The sequence below is a fragment of the Cygnus olor genome, chromosome 5 (genome assembly GCF_009769625.2).
Source record: "Cygnus olor isolate bCygOlo1 chromosome 5, bCygOlo1.pri.v2, whole genome shotgun sequence".
Taxonomy (NCBI): domain Eukaryota; kingdom Metazoa; phylum Chordata; class Aves; order Anseriformes; family Anatidae; genus Cygnus; species Cygnus olor.
Window position 1 is genome coordinate 43,905,038 of NC_049173.1, and position 18,724 is coordinate 43,923,761.

Sequence of the window (18,724 nt, forward strand, 5' to 3'; positions counted from 1 at the left end):
AAGGAATAATATTAGAACACATCAGTTGAAATATATTTGTATATATAAACAGAGACAGACAGACAGGATAGTAGTAAAAAGGGCAATTTTTCCTCCATGCTCAAGCTTTTTCAAACTGTATTCAATGTTGATATCCCTGAAAGTACTGTTTTACTAAATAGTTGCCTGCTAGCTAGTGTATTGTCTACCTCTTTGTGTTCATTTGCAGGCATATAGCAAAGACTGAAGAAAATTCTCACTCAGCTTCTGCTCAAGTGAAAAAAAAACACTTCATGTTAGTGAGGGCTACAGTACACTTCAGGTTCTACAGCAGTTTACAGTAAACAGGTAGAGGGGTACCTTTGCCAGGTAGACTTTTCTGTGTGTTTCTGCCCCAAGAGGATGGGGTGGACTGTTTGTAACTCCTGAGTACCTGACTTGCCATGCTTTTCATACAGCCAGTGTGGAAGCAACCACTCTGTGGCCTTGACTGTGGGTCTCAGTACTATATCCAGGAAAATGGAAATTTACGCAACAGTCTGTCAGACATGTGCAGTAAGTCTGACAGACAAAACTATTCTTAACAATAACCAACTGCCATTGAAGTAGCCCTGGGTCCTTGGTGCTGAATATTACCTTGGAAATCAAAGCAATTGTGGGAATAAGATCAAACAAATCTCAGGAATTCTGGCAAAGAAGGAACTGTCAGAGATTCTGAGCCACGCTCTTCTTGGAGCAGACAGTCCTAATTTTGTTTTCTCTGTTGTGGACAAACAGATTTTTAGCTATCATCTCTTTTAGTGTACAATTCATGCTAAATTCTCTAACTTATGTTTATTTTGTTCCCTGTCAAAATGTCTGAGAAGCAGATGTGCGATCAGAAAGCCAGTGGAGAGCCAACAGGACCACTACTGATAGATGGCAGCACTCTGAAAACTTATTTGTTTTCCAAAACAACAGGGTTAATCTTTTTCCTCTTTATTGATAAGAGAAATTCTCAAGTTCCAAGCTATGAGGAAGAGACAGAAAAGTTAGTCAATCATGTCACAGTCCAAAAAGCGTACAGGGAACAGGGAGGGATTTCTATCTTGTCTTGCATTCAAGTTTTGATGGGCAACTGGATTATAACTAAAATATGAGTGTAGCTTATTTTGCTTATTTCCTTCTCAAAGATTTCACCTATTTTGAAAGGCAGGCACCTATGGCCTGAACTTCATAAAAGATATCATGTGGACCTTCCTGACTGAATTCTTTAGGCCATGTTTTTACTGTCCTTAGTGAAAACAGTTCCTAAAATGTTTTGAAAATCATTTGCTTTTAGAATGAATGCCAAGATGACTGCTAAGCCTCAAAAATAAGAGAACTAGGCCTTTAAGAGGTAGAGGCATATAACTACGGAGGATAATTAGTTTATGATGTTCTTACAGATTTGAGTAGGTTATATCAGCTCTGTTTAGCATTCTCATGCATTATAGGGTAGATGTCTGTTCATGACTCTGGAGAGGAAAGCAACAGACACTGCTCGGTAGAGGAGGACATCAGTACCACTTGCAATAGAGAACCAGCTTAGACTTGATGCAAGCTTCTACTGGTTTTAGGGACTAGAACCATCAGCCTTTCATAATGATACAGTTTTACTGAATGCAGAGCTTCAGATTTCTTGTTATCTCTCTTTCCCCAAATGGTGAGACTTAGAAGGTTAACTTGAGCTCCAGCCTCAAAGTTAACACAGTTTACACAGATGATCTGCTTGTTTCACTCCTGGAACACTTCTCTCTGTAAAAAGTTTTAGTGTTTCTGATTCTTTACCTAAGGTTGTTTTCTCCAGGAAAGTTTTGAATTATCACTTTTCCCTTGGTTAGCAACATAAATAAGCACAAATGCAAATATAAGTACTGAGAATTTATGTTCCAAGCTATCATATGTAATTCCATTTACTTAATACTTCTAAGTTTTCAAATGTAAGTGGAGAATGAGATCAAACGAGCTTCAGTAGCAAAAAGCTTCTGCTATTTTTACCAGAAAATCATGCAATCCAAGCAAAGCCCCTTCTCAAGCATAAGAGTGCTAAGTATCAGTTAGAAGTCAAGATGCAGCTGCCACATACTGGCAGCAAAAGGACAGTGCTGTGTAAAGGAAAGCAGAAGCAATACAGACAGCCAGAGTGCTGAAACTGAAGGATTAAAGGATTTTCTTAGGGATCTGGAATAGTCTGTTACTGAGAGAATTCTGACTTTAACTGCTGTTAGATAAATTAGAGAGGTTCAGACACTGATATGTGTCACTATTTATAGGAAATGAGGAAAGATCCTGGTTACTCTCTTTCAGCTTACAAAAAAACATGAGCTGTCCTGATAGCCATCACCTAAAATAAGCTGGTCTGGCTACATCATATAAAATGTGCCAACAGTAAGACACACGTTGACTCAATATCAGAATTTGAAAAAAAAATGCTTATAAATAATAATTTGATGGTTACTTTACAAATTGTACTGCTTAAAAACACTGGATATAAAAATGTATAAGCTATTAACAATTAGTTTAGACATACAACTCAAATGTGATTCACGTGAGTCACTCAGGGGACCAAACTGGGACACCATAACTCAGGAAACAAAATTTTCTGTCTAGAAAGAAAAAGCAATTTCGAAGAAAGTGGGGCAACCACACTCTATTTTAAAGTATATTTTATGAATTAAGGACTGAATCTTTTAAAAAATAGGTTTTAAAATAATCCTTGTCAGACATTTTTAGAATTTTATAGTTTGACAATATTCCTCTGCAAAAACATTGTACAACATTATACACAGTTATTAATAAATGTAGAAGGTTCAGAAAGACCACCTATGGTCTGAACATCTTTTACGGAATCCAGCAGGTATTATCAAGGAAGTAATTGGTATGAAAGTTCTAAGAGGATTATGGTACAGCTTTTCCAAACACCTTTATGGGCTCCTGTTTATTTCCCCTGATTAAGGTAGGGCCACCTGAGGGCTTATCAAGTTTCAGGAGCTGCAGACTTTGCTGAACAGGATAAACCAGCCAGCTGTTCCTCCTAGCTTCCAAACAACATGACTACTCGTCATTTGGATAGCTGAACGTTCATCAGAATCCCAAATGAAAATATTCAAACACAGTTTTAAAAAACTGTAATTGTTTTTCAGTTGCATTTTACTGGAAGAACTTACTGAGTCAGGAAGTTCATGTTTCTAAACTACTTATGGCAGTTTGTTAGTATAGCAAATAATTAGTTGTAGTAAAGACAGTAACAATTTTCACACAAAGTATTAAGTTAACAAATTACGGTTTTCATAGAAATGACTGTTTTAACTCAATTAGGATGTAACACATACATTAACACATAAGTTAGCAAAATACTTGAAAAACCTGTCTTACTGGAACTTACTATCCATTTAGTCCTACGATACAGACTTTTGCTTTTCATTTAATTTATAAGAAACATATCACCTTAAGAGTATCAAGAAAAGCAGTGCTAAATTAAAAATAAATTTATCCTTGATCCAGAATTTTTAAAGTACACGCATAATATCAACTACTCTAGCTGCCATCACTTGTGAAAATTTAAGCTGCAGACATTAATATAAAACTTAGGAGTTCCCAGACCCTGTATTCTTCTGAGTATAGCTCTGTTATCAGTAGTATAACTTTTTCATACACCCACCCACTGCTTCCCTATTGCTGCTCAATACAGCTTTGTTGACATTGTGCACATGCAGTTATTTTGGTAAAAAATAATCTTCAGCTGGCAAAGCTTATTATTTTCTGTGAAATGGATTCAGCTGTACTATCAAAAGAAATCCTTGGCAATTATAAGCTGCACCTCCACAAGAGAGGTTAAAATACCATTCTATTCTGGCAAACACATGTAAGTATGGCCAAGACCTTAGTTTAAACAGCTAGTTAAACATTTACAGAAGTAGAGACATCTTTGAGCTATAATATGTATGTGACCTCCTTGTACTTAATGCTTATTCATGCGACTTTCTCATTAATGCATGAAACAGTTTCTATTCACATATGCTGAAACAAGTCTATGTTGACACAAAGACAGCTGCAGTATTTATTTCTGACTCAAAAAAAAAAAATGTAAAAGGCACACCATGATCAAATTTAATACATGAAAGAAACTGCATTGTTTCTTCCCAAATTATTTAATAATATAAAGTAATATGAAGCACCTAATCAGCAGTATGTACCTCACATAGCTTATCAGGGTAGCAGTAATAGCTGTGTTGGTAGCTGATAAAAACAAACAAAAATAATTATGAATACAATGATTTACAAAAAAATCCACAGCAGAATGAAACATGACATGAATAATCTAAAATTTGACATAGCACATTTTAGGCCCATTCAGTTCAAAAGAACAGCTACCACAGAAAAAATACATTAGGTAAAATATATTAACAAGCAGAGGTACAGCATTTTTCAGAGAATTTTGTCCTTAAATTCAACAGGATTTATTTTTTGTAACCTGCAGCTAAGTCAAAATAATCTTTTCGAAATAATGCGAATTTGGTGGACAGAAAGTTCAAAGTTGGAAACAACCAGTAACACTGTTGAAAACAGGCTCCATGTTTTCATGGATATACATACAGATATTAAATTTACATCTGTAAGTAAGAAACTTGTAAGAAGATTCTTCTGTATTAATATCTAGCAAAATTCTACAGAGAATTCTGAGCGAAGCTATAATTCTAACATAGCAGTTCAGTGAATTCAGAAATATAAACTGGCTTGACAATAATTGAAGCCAACGAGAACAGAAATAGCAGATTGGACAATGGAATGCTGAATGGCTGTGACAAAACCTGTTTTAATACAGAGATTACCACAGAAATTGCCTCTCCAGTAATGTCTTCCAATTCTATTTTGACATACAAATACATACTCAGTTTTCAGGGAGTATTCTTTCAAATGAGAGAAAAAGGTGGGGAAAATGCAGCTGCTTGGTACAGATGGAAATCAGAATTCTCTAAGGAGGATTCTGTGATTGACAGATAGATACAGAGGTAGACAGAAAGGTAGACAGACACATTCTCTCAAAAAAAAAAAAAAGAAAAGAAAATGAAAAGCAATTGGGTTTGGTGAAGTTAGAGAAGGGATTTCATGGATGAGCTTGGGAAATGATGCTTGCAAGAGTTTTCAATGGATAAACGGGGAAAAAAATACATTTGTCAGGGGTATAAAAGTTGAAAAGCCTTAACTTTTACAGGCTAATTTTAATGGCTCAAAAAGGGCAGATAAAGCCTGTTCATCCATGACTGCTGCCTGTTACAGTTCTTAAGTAAATTGGCATGCACAAATTGGAGTCAATATTAATTCTCTTAGATGGTTGGATGTGGCTTTGAGCAACCTGGTCTAGTGGAAGGCCCCCATGGCACTGGGGTTGGAACTAGATGATCCTTAAGGGTCCCCCTTCCAACCCAAATTATGATTCTATGGTAGCCTAACTCTTTTTAAGTTCACTGAATTCTCGGTTTATGCTTGTCATTACTGAGACATGTAATATAGTCTCTGGAATAAGTTACCACTTTTAAAATCTAGCTGTGATGTACAATTTATAGAGTCCACTGTTAAAGAGTGCTTGGATCCAGCACTGCATTTTGGATGTATGAGAGTAAAGCACCAAGTAATGGAGAAGAACATTTACGTAAGTTTTACTTATGGTAATCATTTGCCAAATGGCTCCTAGTTTTTCAAATTCTGACAGCATAACATTTCTAAAAAGATCTTTCTCACGTGCATTAAAGATAGCATTAATTTTGTATTTCCTTTATCTGTGACAACGACACTTGTCTAATCAAATGAAGTTTCAATTTTTTAATGAATAGCAGTGAAGCAAAATTTGGGTTGAAGGCTTCTGTGAGGGATGTGGTTGTTCATTATGTGTTAAATTTCTCCTAAATATTTGCACTTGCCAATAAATAAATAAATAGGACTAACTGCTGAGTCTTCAATGGTTTTAATTCTTACATGTAAGAGTAGCTTAAAAAACTTTCTTATAATTTTAAAATAATAATATAACACATCTTGCAAGAAAACATCTCTGTAGATCCTTCAAGACAAAAAAAAAAAGAAAGAAATAGGTTCATCAATGTTTATTTACGGTAATTAGATTGGAGATATTGTTTGAGCTCAACTTTTATCTCTGAAAGTCACTTGTAATACTTTAGATAGAGATCTAGATTCCCGTACTTGTTTCTAGAGTCATTTTTAATAGACTTCATTTACCTTCTTTAAAGATGCTCATAGTAAATTATTATTTTTGTTTGTTTGTTTGTTTTACTATTAAAAATCTTTCAGGCCCCTGAACAGAAATCTAGTTTCAAAAGTCTCATTGGATCAGCTCCCAGCTCTCATCTCCCAGCTTTTTTTCCCCCCACCATTGCAGGAAGTCTCTTCTGACCATTTCTCACACTGTTTTTGAAATCTCATCTGTTTGGAATTGCTTAGTATCTTCTTTATCCTCTCCACAGAAAGACTCTCAGGTTACAGCATACAACTGAATGAAAACCAAATTACTGGCAAAAGTAGAATATGAAAAAGACTGAAGAAGTGCTAGGGCTGAAAGAAGAAGTACAGAAGTAAATAGATGTAACATGAATTCTAACAGCTGAGGTCCTCCACAAGATTCTATAGCAATCAGATCTGTAGGTGGCTATATGCATCCTTCAACACCTGGTGAGATCTCACACTAGAGGATTACGCATATACAGTCTATACAGGCTCTGCAGGAAATGTCTACAGCAGTTAATACTACAAAGCAAAGACATTACATTATGGTACATTACTGAAATTTCAAAAAATAAATTTACCCCTGGTATGTAGAGAGAAAAACAAAATATACAAGCAAAATACTACACTTTTTTAGCATTCATATAAAACACCCACATATTACCTTCATGAGAAATTTCTTTCCATGGATTAGGTGGATACATGAAAGCAGCATTCTGGATTTGGTCATGTATGTCCTCATCTTCATTGAATGGGAAGGTACCACTAAGGCTTACGTAAATGATAACACCCACAGACCACATATCCAGAGATCTGTTATAGCCTTTGTTTCTCAGCACTTCTGGAGCAAGGTAGGCTGGTGTTCCTACAACTGACCGCCTAAAGGATTTCTCCCCAATGATTCGAGCAAAGCCAAAATCACAAAGTTTTACCTGTTTAAAGAAAATTGCTAGAGTAAATAAGGGTTTGTTTGTATTATCAAATACATAGTTGATGTACTTTTATCATGGTTGTAAAATGCATCTCTATTGTTCCCTCAAGGATACTTTTTTTTTTTAACCTTCTCTTTGAGAGGAATCCCCTTATTCCACCACAGTATTAGACTAGATTACCAATCCATTGCATTCCTTCATGCTGTACATAAACTGTAGTGAAAGTAATAACACAGAACTGCTTTGAATGAAAGAAATTATATTTTTGAAGGGCCTAACAGCTTAGGTTTCTGGTGAAAGTAGTAATACAAAATAATATTTATTCATTCATAGCAGAAAAACACAGCAAGAAGAAAAATGGTTTTACCTATGACTTTCTCCTGAATCAATCAAGTTGTCAAAAGTTAGTTCTTGAACTACCACTTTCAATTTGTTGGGGACCTAGTTATACCCTACCTATCATCAAATTTCCTTGTTGGATTTCTTCAGCGGGTCAGATTTCGCTGCTTTGAAATTGTTGCTTAGAGTCTCAATATCGTCCCTTCCTTTCAAATTATTATTTACAAAATTACAGGGAAATTAGAAACCATGTTCTTTTGAATGTAAGCAGTTGGAAGAGCTTACACATGAATTCTGCAGATCAAAGGCAACAGGAACTGACTGATGTATATACCTCTTAATGAGAAGTACAATGAGTCAGAAAGTATGTTTACATCATCTGCAAGCTACCTGGCATTTAAATTCATAACATAAAAGAAGAAGCTGTTGTTCTTCATGAACTGTTCCTTAACTTAAAAAAAAATAAAATTGTCGTTACTGTTTCTGCTTTCAAACTGTCATTTATCTGGACCAAATTAACCAATTAAGTAATTTGTGCTGTAATGGCGAGCAAATTAGAAACAACTGCACAAGTTGCTATATCATACTTGAAAATATTGTTGAATATTTTAGGTAAGTGACAAAAACCAAGGATTTTAAAAAAATACCCTTTTTTGGATACTCATATCTACAATTTTATGTAGTTCCTGGAATTGATACAGGCGGGTCACTAACCACTTGTTTGTTCATAAAATAATCATTGCTAGCACTTACTAATTTGAACAATTTATCTTAACAAAGGGCATTTCCTACTTGCCTGTGGAAAAGGATCAGCTGACGCCAATAATACATTTTCTGGTTTGAGGTCACAATGAACTATATTTTTGAAATGGAGATGTCTTAAAGCAACAAGGATCTGTCAAGAAAAAAAAATCAGAAAGAATTTCAGTTTTAAATGTTGTATATTTATTTGGCTTTACATTGTTCTGACAGTAACAGTGACCAGAGAATTGAGGAATGGTGCAAAAAGAAACAATCCAATAAGACTGTACCTTTTAAAACAATGTCCACAATGTAAGAAAAAAGCAAAAATGTCAGCTATTATTTGTTGTGCCTCAAGTTTTCTTAATGTTTCACTGTACAGAATAAGATTGTTCCTTCTCCAGACCTCATATTCGAAACATTTTTTAGAAAATGCATTCTAAGTACTTGTTTAATTTTTTATGAAATCTTTAACACAGAAATATTTGCAGTGACCTTCCAGATCTAAATTATTCACTTAAAAATTTTCACAGAAATATTCTGTGATCCAATTTAAGCATATCCTTGAGGTGATAAAGCATAAAGAGCCTTGCATGTATTTTTATGCCATTACACACATAAGAACATGCAAAGAGAGTATAACAGATACCCATCCTGTCCCTGTGGCTTTAACTCATTCTTTGTGTCTGGTCAGGGGCTGATACTGACTTTCCTACTGTATTAGAGCAGGCAATGGCTAGAGGCTAAATTCTAGAAACCAAATTCTAAAGCTGATGGCAGTTTTGCCCATGAAAGCCTGAAAGCTAGAGAACCTACTATGTTCCAATTCTAATAATAAATTTCCATTGTAACACTGGAGTTTCTGCTCCTTTCTTTTTCTTGCCCTAACACAAAAAACAGGCTGCTGCTGTAACTCTGAGGTGGCTCGCTACTCAATTGTGTATCTAAATTTCAACCAGTATTATGGGCAGCCAAAGAAACAATATGATAATATGACAACAGGAAGAACAAAACCCCCAAAAAAAACAAAAACAAACAAACAAACAAAAACAAACGAACAAAAAAACAGATCACACTGTTAACAGAAGTCATACAGGAAACCAGATTCATTTAATCAGATCCAATCTCAGCATAGAAAAGAGGCACAGAAGTGCATATCATGAACTGTAATGGTTAGGTACTGGGAAATTGAGAAGGCTCAAATTTCCTTCTGCAGGTCTTTGATGGCTTGCTATCTGTGTTTTGCAACCCCTTCTTGTGCTTAATCCTTCAAGCATAAGAGAACCTGTAACTTGATGGCCTTCCATCCAGCAGCCAGGCAACTGCACATTTATCTATTTCTAGGTCCTCTTAATGGTTTACTACAAATCGCATAATGTACACAAAGATGTCTGTACCATCCCTGATAATATAATCCAAGCTTTCATAAATCAGAGAGGTAAATTATGTCAAAAGCAAAACGTAAGAAACAGTGGTAACAATTGACCTCAAATCTCTTTCTAGGTTTATAATCAATTTCTTACCTGAGTAATTAAAAACTTTGTTATTCTCTCCGGCAATCTGCCATTTTCACTTGATAAGATCATCTCCAGCATATCTCCATGGAGTTTTTCCATAACAACAAACACTCTTTCTGGTGTCTCAAACATGCACTCCAAATTTACAACCCCAGGATGATGAAGATTCTATTAAGGGTAAATACAGCACTTGAACAACATAGATTTCCCAACATGATTAGAAGGTTTTCTCATTACATAGCCAACCTTCAGACCCTCCTAAACCAGACAACATTTCAGTTTTTCTTAATATAAACCACATGCTCCATTTTTAAGCAACAGGCACAAAATTTCTAGGGATGGTATAAGAGAATGGATGCACTTAAAATCACTTTAACAAACATACATTGTTGTGCTTGGTGCTTTAAACTGCAGAGAGAATTCCTAACATAACATTCCCAATACAGTTGGTTTTGAATATTTATGCAGATTAGGCAGTAAAAGTACTAAGTTTTTCTGCAAAACAGTAGTGATTATCAACTGGAATAATTATATTATCTGGTATTTATAGTATTGTATAGAGTGAATACAGTGAAAATAACAGAAAAATACCTGTAAAATTGCAACCTCATTACGAAGTTGACTTTCCTGTTTGGTTGGAAACCTTAGTTTGTCAATTATTTTAATGGCAACATCTCTTCCTGTTTTGCGATGTTTTCCTGCATTAAAAACAAACAAACCAAAACAAAAACAGAAGGCGTCCATCAATTAACATGATTAATTCTGTAAAATGTTCCACTTTCACTTGATGGTACCAATGACCACAGCTAAATATCAATTATGTACAACTACGTCCAAATAAGTAAATCCCAGTGCAGGTATGCAGTAACTTAAATAAAAGTTTTCTGTTATTTCCCTTTTTTCTTCCCTTTGACTAGTGAATTTTTCTCTTTATCACCTGACAAAGCTGTTGTAACACCTAAGAAATACATAAGCACATAAGAAAGTCAGCTCTGCCTTTCAACAATATAAATGTAAAGTTAAGTTTTTCATATACTTTTTCCTTTTCATATACTTTTACTGAATTCTCTGCAACTGGCAGGTCACAGGCTTAATCCTTCCAGACTAGCAAATAACGAAATAGGTGATCTCCTTCAAGCACGTGAGTGCACATCCCAGGCTTATCAGGCACCCGTAGAAATTCTTCAGTGAGAATGTACAATTAGTTCTCACCTCACTTGTCTCAAATAACTGTACCTAAACCTCCCCCCAAAATAAAAAAAAAAAACTGCCGAAAAAATGAGAAAAAAAGAGAGGAAAACAATTAAAAAATAATAAAAAAAGAAACAATTCAAACAAACTGGTAAAAAGAAAGAAAAAAACTTATGAAATCATGCCAAGAAAAACAGTAGCAAGAAATAATGTTTTCCTTCTTTCATTATAGTTCTTTAAGAGAACAGGTTTCTGCACTTCAGGGTTTGTACTACTAGAGCTCTTAATATACACTGATCCTCTACTGGCAGAAAACTTCAAATTAAAAAAAAAAAGACTGTCAACAATAAATTGTGTCCCTGTTTAATGAACACTACTTAAACACCTGTTAGCTAATTTCTGTAAGAAAGCATTTCAGAGTCCAAATACTTTCTTTTCATCCTTCCAGATTTTTTCTGCCTTTAGCATAACTGTACAACACACCAAAACCTTACCTCCATAAACAATTCCAAACTGTCCTGATCCCAACACCTCATCTGGGAAGATTTGGTATACAGTACTGATATCCTGTTCATGTAAACATAAGAAACATTAAGCATTGAGATACGGAAACAAAATTTGTATTTGATCTGCTTTTTCTAATGGGAAGCAGCATGCATTTACTACAGTACATTTCAAAACATATTATCTGCTAGAAACATTCACGTGAGTTTTCTTAAAAGCAGCGATGACTGCAATTGTAATATCTTCTTTGTACAACAAAGAATATCTGATCTCTCAGCAATGACACAAAAGGTATATTTATCAAGGCTTGTGATAAGCCTTACTAAATTCAACAGACAGAAATTCCATGAACTAATAACATCTAGTGCTCACTTTTCCTTTAGCCAATTAACATCCTGCAAGGATAAGTAGTTAAATTCTGCGTTAAGCTAAATCACACATATGCAATTCTTGTGTCTCAAGGAAAAGGTGCCACAAAGATGACTTTTCTCAAAAGCTAACAAACCTAATTGTTAATTTCTACAGGATAGGTGAAAAAACAGCTGATGGAAACTCCTCTCTAACATACCTCTTTGCAAAACAGATCAATGACTTCACAAGCTTAATCATATCATTTCTAGCACAAGCATTCAGAGAACACTCACCACATTTTCTTGAACTTGGCAGTTTGACACAGAAATACTGATGGAAATATCCCCTGGGGAAGAAAGTAAAATATACTTTAGATTGCTGTGCTTTTAGTTGAAACATGTAATAATAGGAAATGACATTTACATTACATCAATATCTTCTGACAGCTGTAGAAATTGGACCAATTAGGTCAGCTTGTTCATCTACCAGCTAATATAAAATTACACCAACCGACAAATATGTGACTCGAACAGCAGACTTCTGTAGTATATTGGAACGAACAGGATTATACATTTCATTACCTTTTTTTTCCTTTTTTTTTTTTTTAATACTAGAATCTCATATTTCCCACTGATTAGCTTTCTACTTACTACTTTATTCTGTTCTATTTTGGGGCTTTATACCTTATGCGAGTAACACAACAGCAACTAGCGTAAATTGCTTTTATTTAGTGCATTTCAAAGTAATCTTTTATTTCTAGTGTCACCTACAATGTATTTGATGCTATTCAGACTAAGGCCTATACTTAATCATATTGGTATGTATACTGTTAAAAGTAATAGACATTTCAACTGGCATAAGAGACATTAAAACAAGTAATGGAAATAGAAATTTGCACATGTGCTTTAACACAACAAATATCAGATCCAACTTCTAAAAATTCAAACCTTAGGATGTTACCAGAACCTTTTTGAATGGCAAACCCACTGAGAAGCTCAATAAAACTGGAGAATATTTTTACTGTTACTGTAGTAAACAAAGATGCCATTTTGGGGAGGGGTTCTTTGGAGCACTGATGTGTCTATCTCCTGTCTCTGCCTAGAATCCCATTCAAGCTGACTTTTCTTTTTTTTTGGTCCATACCAAGATTTCAGCCTCTTTGAAACCAGCGTCCTCTTCTATAAAGCCTGTATTACACATAGAAGAAACTTACTACTACCCATCAGTATCTTTTATGAGTAACTTCTGCTCCTTGTGACTTATTCCGTTGTCCTCTCCTTAGGAATAGATTGGTTTTGGAAGGGGAAATTTTGGTTTCATGGAGTCTTTTTATTGTTGTTGATTTATCTTCAAATGTATGTGATACTTTGTACTTACATGAAAAATAACATGGACATGCCCCCCTAAAGGAAACTTACAAGAAAGCTGGAGAGGGACTTTATCAGGGGTTGCAGTGACAGGGTAAGAGGTTATCTTTAAACTAAAAGAGGGTAGGTTTAGATTAGATACAAGGAAGAAATTCTTTACTATGAGGGTGGTGAGGCACTGGAACAGGTTGCCCCATCCCTGGAATTTTTGAAGACCACGCAGGATGGAGCTTTGAGCAACCTGGTCTAGTGGCAGGTGTCCCTGTCCATAGCAGGGGGGCTGGAACTGGGTGGTCTTTAAGGTCCCTTCCAACCCAAACCATTCTATGATTCTATGTGTGTTACTTAGAGCAGAAGACAGAACGTCGCTACCATTCTTAGTCCCCATGAAAGCTTGTTCTAAAGGTCTCAGGTGACCTTAATTTTTGCACAGAAAAACAAACAAACAAACAAACGGGGGATAACTGCTAACTCAGAAAGAAAATTTTCAAGCTTCCCAAGAGGCAGAGACAGCTGTCAGTCCCGGTCCAGCATTTTAGGTGATTTGTTTAGCTACAATGGACTCAAACCAGGGGTACTAAGCAACTAACCTGACTGAAATGACACCCAGAATTTGACACTACTTTATGCAGGAACCTAGTCAAGAAAGCATAGGACAGAGATGATGTGAGCTGTTGTGCCTGGAGAAGTATGCCACAGTTTGTGATATTACTGTGTTTCTGAAGGGCTTGCTGTCTTGTTAGTATTTCACACTGCATTAACAGCATCCAGATGTCAAGTGCTAAAGCAAGTGTATATATACTGCAACAAAAGATCTAAACCAGCTTGTGTAGACATACCCAAATTTGCTTTACGCTGACTAGGCTCAGTACAATTAGCAAAGCAACCACAGCAGCACATACCTGGTAGTGGTGAATTGTTTGGTCTGTGCTACTTTGTTATCATGTTTGGTTTACATAATCTCATCTTTGGTAGAGAGTTACCCAAAGGTATGTAAATTGGAGATAAAGATATATTCAGTCCTTTTTGGTCCTGGGTTGTTATCCATGCCTTGTTGTGCTTAGAACAGCTGCTGTTCACACAAATTCATTTCATCTCAGCATGGACAATGTTTGTGGCAGTTGTACAGACAAATGTAATGAAAAAGAGCATAACATCTATGCTGCAGTGACCTGAAGAGTGAACGGCTGCTTCTGCAGATAGCTAGAAACATAAATTACAGTCATGATGGGAAACATCTATCCATTCCTAACTGGAGCTCAGAAAACTTCACACCTCTGCACAAAGAAGCTATCATTCATGTCAGCAACACAAATATGGATGAGATGCGACAGAAATAGAACAACTATTTGCTCACTAGCAAATCTGCACATTGTACGTTAACACAGATGACCTAGTATTAACTGGAAACACATGAATGAGAAATTGTGGCTTTTAAAATAATATACAGACAGCTGATGAGCTGTGCAATAATTCCAATATTTCCGTACAGAAGATTGAGCAATGTCATTTGTTATATGACTGTATTTATCTGAAACAGAGAAAATAAATAAACTTACTGTGTAGGCTGGGTCCCGACCCAGCGGATGCTCCTTTAGGGATGACAGGCATCAGGGCATGCTGTATTGCCATCTCCCACATTCTTGCCACGTCTATGCCAATACCACTTGTGAGAACACTGTTATTCAGTGGAACACTTGAGAGGTTTTCTATGTTTTCTCCAACATAATAGACTATATTTGCTGTGCTTATTTCAAAACAATGAGGATTGGCTCCTTGAGGCAGTAAAGTGAAAGTTTTTGCAGGTTCCAGAGAGAAAATTTCAGACAATGGAATTTCCTAAAATGAAAATATATATATATATTTATTTTCTGTGTAAAGATCATCAACACATAAAACTAAAAAATGAACTAATTTATGATATTAGCTATTGCTTTTAACCACATGCTTCTTGTGCAAACAAAAAGGCTCTTGTAACCTGAAACTCTCTGAAACGGATGGCAAAATATCAAACATTTCTTTCCAAGACCAAACAGAACTTCAATTATTTAAACTTAGCAAAGAGAGGAGTGAGGTGCCATTAGAAAAGAGCACCAACAGACCTCCACTAGAAAATTGAACCCTGCTTCCTTCTATATAAAATATAAAATATTTTAATATTATAAATTTCTAAATAAAATCTATTTGCAAATAAGTCTATTAAGAAAAGCAGAAAAAATCTATTTTAACATTAAGACTGCAAATCCACCTTTCACACAGGCATTAACTTAATTGTTTCATCTTGAATAAGACTTAAGGATCCATTTTACTAACAAATTTCTCTGAGAGGAAGCCACATGAAAGAAATATTTGGCATTATCAAAAACTACTGCAATAACATCTAAGGAGTTTAACTGCCTCAGGTGAAAGTACATGAGCATTAAAATAATCTTTTACAATTTGAATCATAACATTATGTCCAAAGGGCTGAATTAAAATAGTATGTACTACACCGAATTGTTTGGAAAGAATTTATATAATGAATGACAGAGTATCAGATGAGTTTCTTGGCAGAATTTGTCACTGGCACTGAATTGCCCCTGTATAAAAACCTTACATTTCCATAACATGTATTTTACCAGTCATTGTTAGCTGACACCTTTTTGATCTGAGACTTGTTTGTGAAATGCAAAATATATGTAAGTAATGAAAACAAACATAGTTCAAAGTTATACTGCTAATGTGCTTTTAGTATTTATTAATTCAGCAATTCACTCTAATCATTAAACATTAGAATAGTAGATTGAAAAACATGCCTTACCTTGTAATATTTGCTTCCAGTATCATTTTGAAAAAGTGTAATGCATTTGCTGTCCAGTCTCCAGTAGTGTCGCTTCCTCTGCAATGAAAAATAGGGGAAAAATCTTTCTAAAAGTTTTCAAGAAAATTAAAGAAATACTAATTTCTCAAAAGAATCACTTCCAAAACATTTCATTTACGTCTGAAGGGATGAATTGTAAAGGATAAAGTTTCCTTTGCTGTTACATGATTTTTATGATGACTTTAGATTTAAGATTTATATGTACACCTTTTGTTGTTTTAATAATAATGTAGCTGTGTTCAAGTCATCCAAGATTTGAAAACTTAACATGTCACTTTAATGTCTGGGTTACACTCCACACAATTTGCTACAGGTGTGTTGCTAAAATAATTCAACTTTCTTTTTTTATCAGTCATAACACCCCGTCTCACCTTAGAAGGCCACATATTGACACTTTGATTCTTGTTTTAGCACAAAATAACTGTTTTTTTTTAATGATACATTTATTTTACAAAAGCCTCATTTCACATAACAGTAAGATATCTAGGAGACTGCAGTTGGAAGATAAAGATACTTTCCAGAACCTCTACGGTGTTAAGATTTTGTTCTTTCTTCAGAATGTCTTCACATTTGGCTGACAATAATGCAACTGACAGATGCAGATACTTTTTTGTGTTTTAACTGTCTCCTGGTATGATGAAGTGACTGACTTACAAGCATTGCCAGTCCTCAATTATGGGAGTTAGGACTTCAGGAATCATAAATACTGTAAAAATGTCTTATGTGAGTGACTTTAAATTATCAAAGTATTGTTAGGATCTGAATGTGTACTATCATATAGTATGTAGTGTAAGACAGGCCTTCCTTAACATTTCTTACCAGTGTATCCTTGCTTGTATAGTGAACCATCCAACCCTCCTTCATTACTGTGCTACTTCTCCTTTTTGTGTGCTTCACAGATTGTACCACTCTCATTAATGGAATGTTGTTGCTGGTTGAAGGGCTTAAGAATAAATCAACAAAGGCTTTTAAAAAGAAGACAATTTTAGACAAAGAGAGAAAAAAATCTTCCAATTCAGAATGAATGTATATATATATATGATAACCACATTTACAATTATAGTCACTAACAGACCTGGACTAGACACAAATTTTTTTTGTCATTCCAAGTATCTCAAGATTACAAAGAAAAAACTTGTAATGCCACAATAGGAGAAGGCTTACACACACAACACACATAAAATATTCTGAAAGATGAGCTATGATGATGGGCAAATGACTAGGGCCTCAACTAGGGTGTGGGAGACATAGCTCAAGTCTGTGCTATGCATGATTCAAACCTGCACTTGATCTTGAATATCTCATAACCTAAGTAAACATTGTCCATCAGATTACCACCCTGTGATCTTTCTTGGGTTCAAACACACAATGGAGTTATGACAGTTTAGAGTAGAAAATGTGTCAGCTGACTAGCTGTGTATATACTGGCAGGGCATAGTAGAGACTCTGCTGGAACCTCTCAGAGAAAGAGGTTTAAGACAACAATGTTGTCGTTGAGGGTTAAAGCAAAGTCCCACTGCCCTGCACTTGGGTATGCACCCTGAAAACTTCCAGTGCTCAGCACAGTAACTCAGGAAGGCCTGGGAACTTGACAGTATGCGTGATAGTAAAAGCAGATAAATAGTGGAATATCTAGTTGGAGAGGTTTAAGAAGTAGCCAAGCCCATCTTCCCACTTTTCTTGATGTTGGAGTTAACCATTCCAAGAGCAAACTCTGCATAACGGATCATCTGCTTCATCATCTGCTTCAATCCTAAACTTAAATGCTTAGTCATTTCCAGCAGAAATTCAAACTGAGATGCTGCATCCTACGTGAAAACAGAGCACTGAGAGCACATGCAGTCTGCCCAGCTGGCAGAGCCACTGGTGCAACAATTCCGGCAAAAAAAGGGCAGAGACCACCTAGGAGAAGAATATCTTAAGCTTCCACAACTGTTCTGATTGTGAATATATGCAGATGGCCCCCCTCCGCTGTAATGAATCCTGGAAATATGAAGCATTTTATGAATCAGCAGTTTCCAACCAAAATGCAAAGTGTCTTGTCTTAAAGTTTCATTAAGACTCTAATTAACATACCTTTTTGCCTAAAAATGATCAAATGAAATGCAGTCGCTGTATAACTATTCTTGTCTCTACTGACAAGAGATTTCCTTTTTTTATTTGCCTTTTACAGATCCCTTAAAAATAATCTATGGACATGGAGACTACTCTTACAAATAATTTTTGGAAAGTATTACTGGAAGTACAGGGATGCCCCTCAAGTAAGGAAAACAATGTACCTTGGTCATCAATTTTTAAATTATTTATAATTCAGTATCTATATTTCAGAGAACCTTCAATGTTGTCCATTTAATATAACTTAGACAATTCAAAATTATATATGACACTGACTTTGTGAAATAAGCATAGACATATTCAGGTAATTCAATTTGTCTATATACATAGCATCTATGCAGATGAATATGACAGTAGGAATAACAGTTCAATGCTGTTGATCAGGGCTTTAAACTAAAAGAGTTTAGCTATGTTAAGTTAAACTTAAGTTCCAGTTTGTCAAACTTTCCTTCTTCCTGAAGATACCTAAAAATGCAAACAATATAGCTAGAGTCAATTATAACAGTCACTTATACAAGGTTATTAATTATTTTATTTTATTTTATTTAAATGACATTTATTTGCACTTCT

At 35.2% G+C, this 18,724-nt stretch overlaps 1 protein-coding gene and 1 long non-coding RNA gene across 4 annotated transcripts in view; one reads left to right on the forward strand and one right to left on the reverse strand.

Annotated features, from left to right (window-relative positions):
- Window positions 1–18,724, reverse strand: part of PRKD1 (protein kinase D1) — a 131,646-nt gene that overhangs the window by 3,834 nt on the left and 109,088 nt on the right. For all 3 annotated transcript variants that reach the window (XM_040558385.1, XM_040558384.1, XM_040558386.1), the window contains 9 exons: window positions 16,859–16,982; window positions 15,980–16,057; window positions 14,739–15,018; window positions 12,106–12,158; window positions 11,452–11,524; window positions 10,358–10,464; window positions 9,773–9,934; window positions 8,305–8,403; window positions 6,902–7,169 (listed from right to left, as the gene is read on the reverse strand). In XM_040558385.1, coding sequence (XP_040414319.1) covers window positions 6,902–7,169; window positions 8,305–8,403; window positions 9,773–9,934; window positions 10,358–10,464; window positions 11,452–11,524; window positions 12,106–12,158; window positions 14,739–15,018; window positions 15,980–16,057; window positions 16,859–16,982 — 1,244 coding nt within the window. The remainder of the gene's footprint in view (window positions 1–6,901; window positions 7,170–8,304; window positions 8,404–9,772; window positions 9,935–10,357; window positions 10,465–11,451; window positions 11,525–12,105; window positions 12,159–14,738; window positions 15,019–15,979; window positions 16,058–16,858; window positions 16,983–18,724) is intronic.
- Window positions 2–5,042, forward strand: LOC121070774. The gene is made up of 2 exons (XR_005820197.1): window positions 2–1,641; window positions 2,143–5,042. It is a non-coding gene; the product is annotated as an uncharacterized LOC121070774 (long non-coding RNA).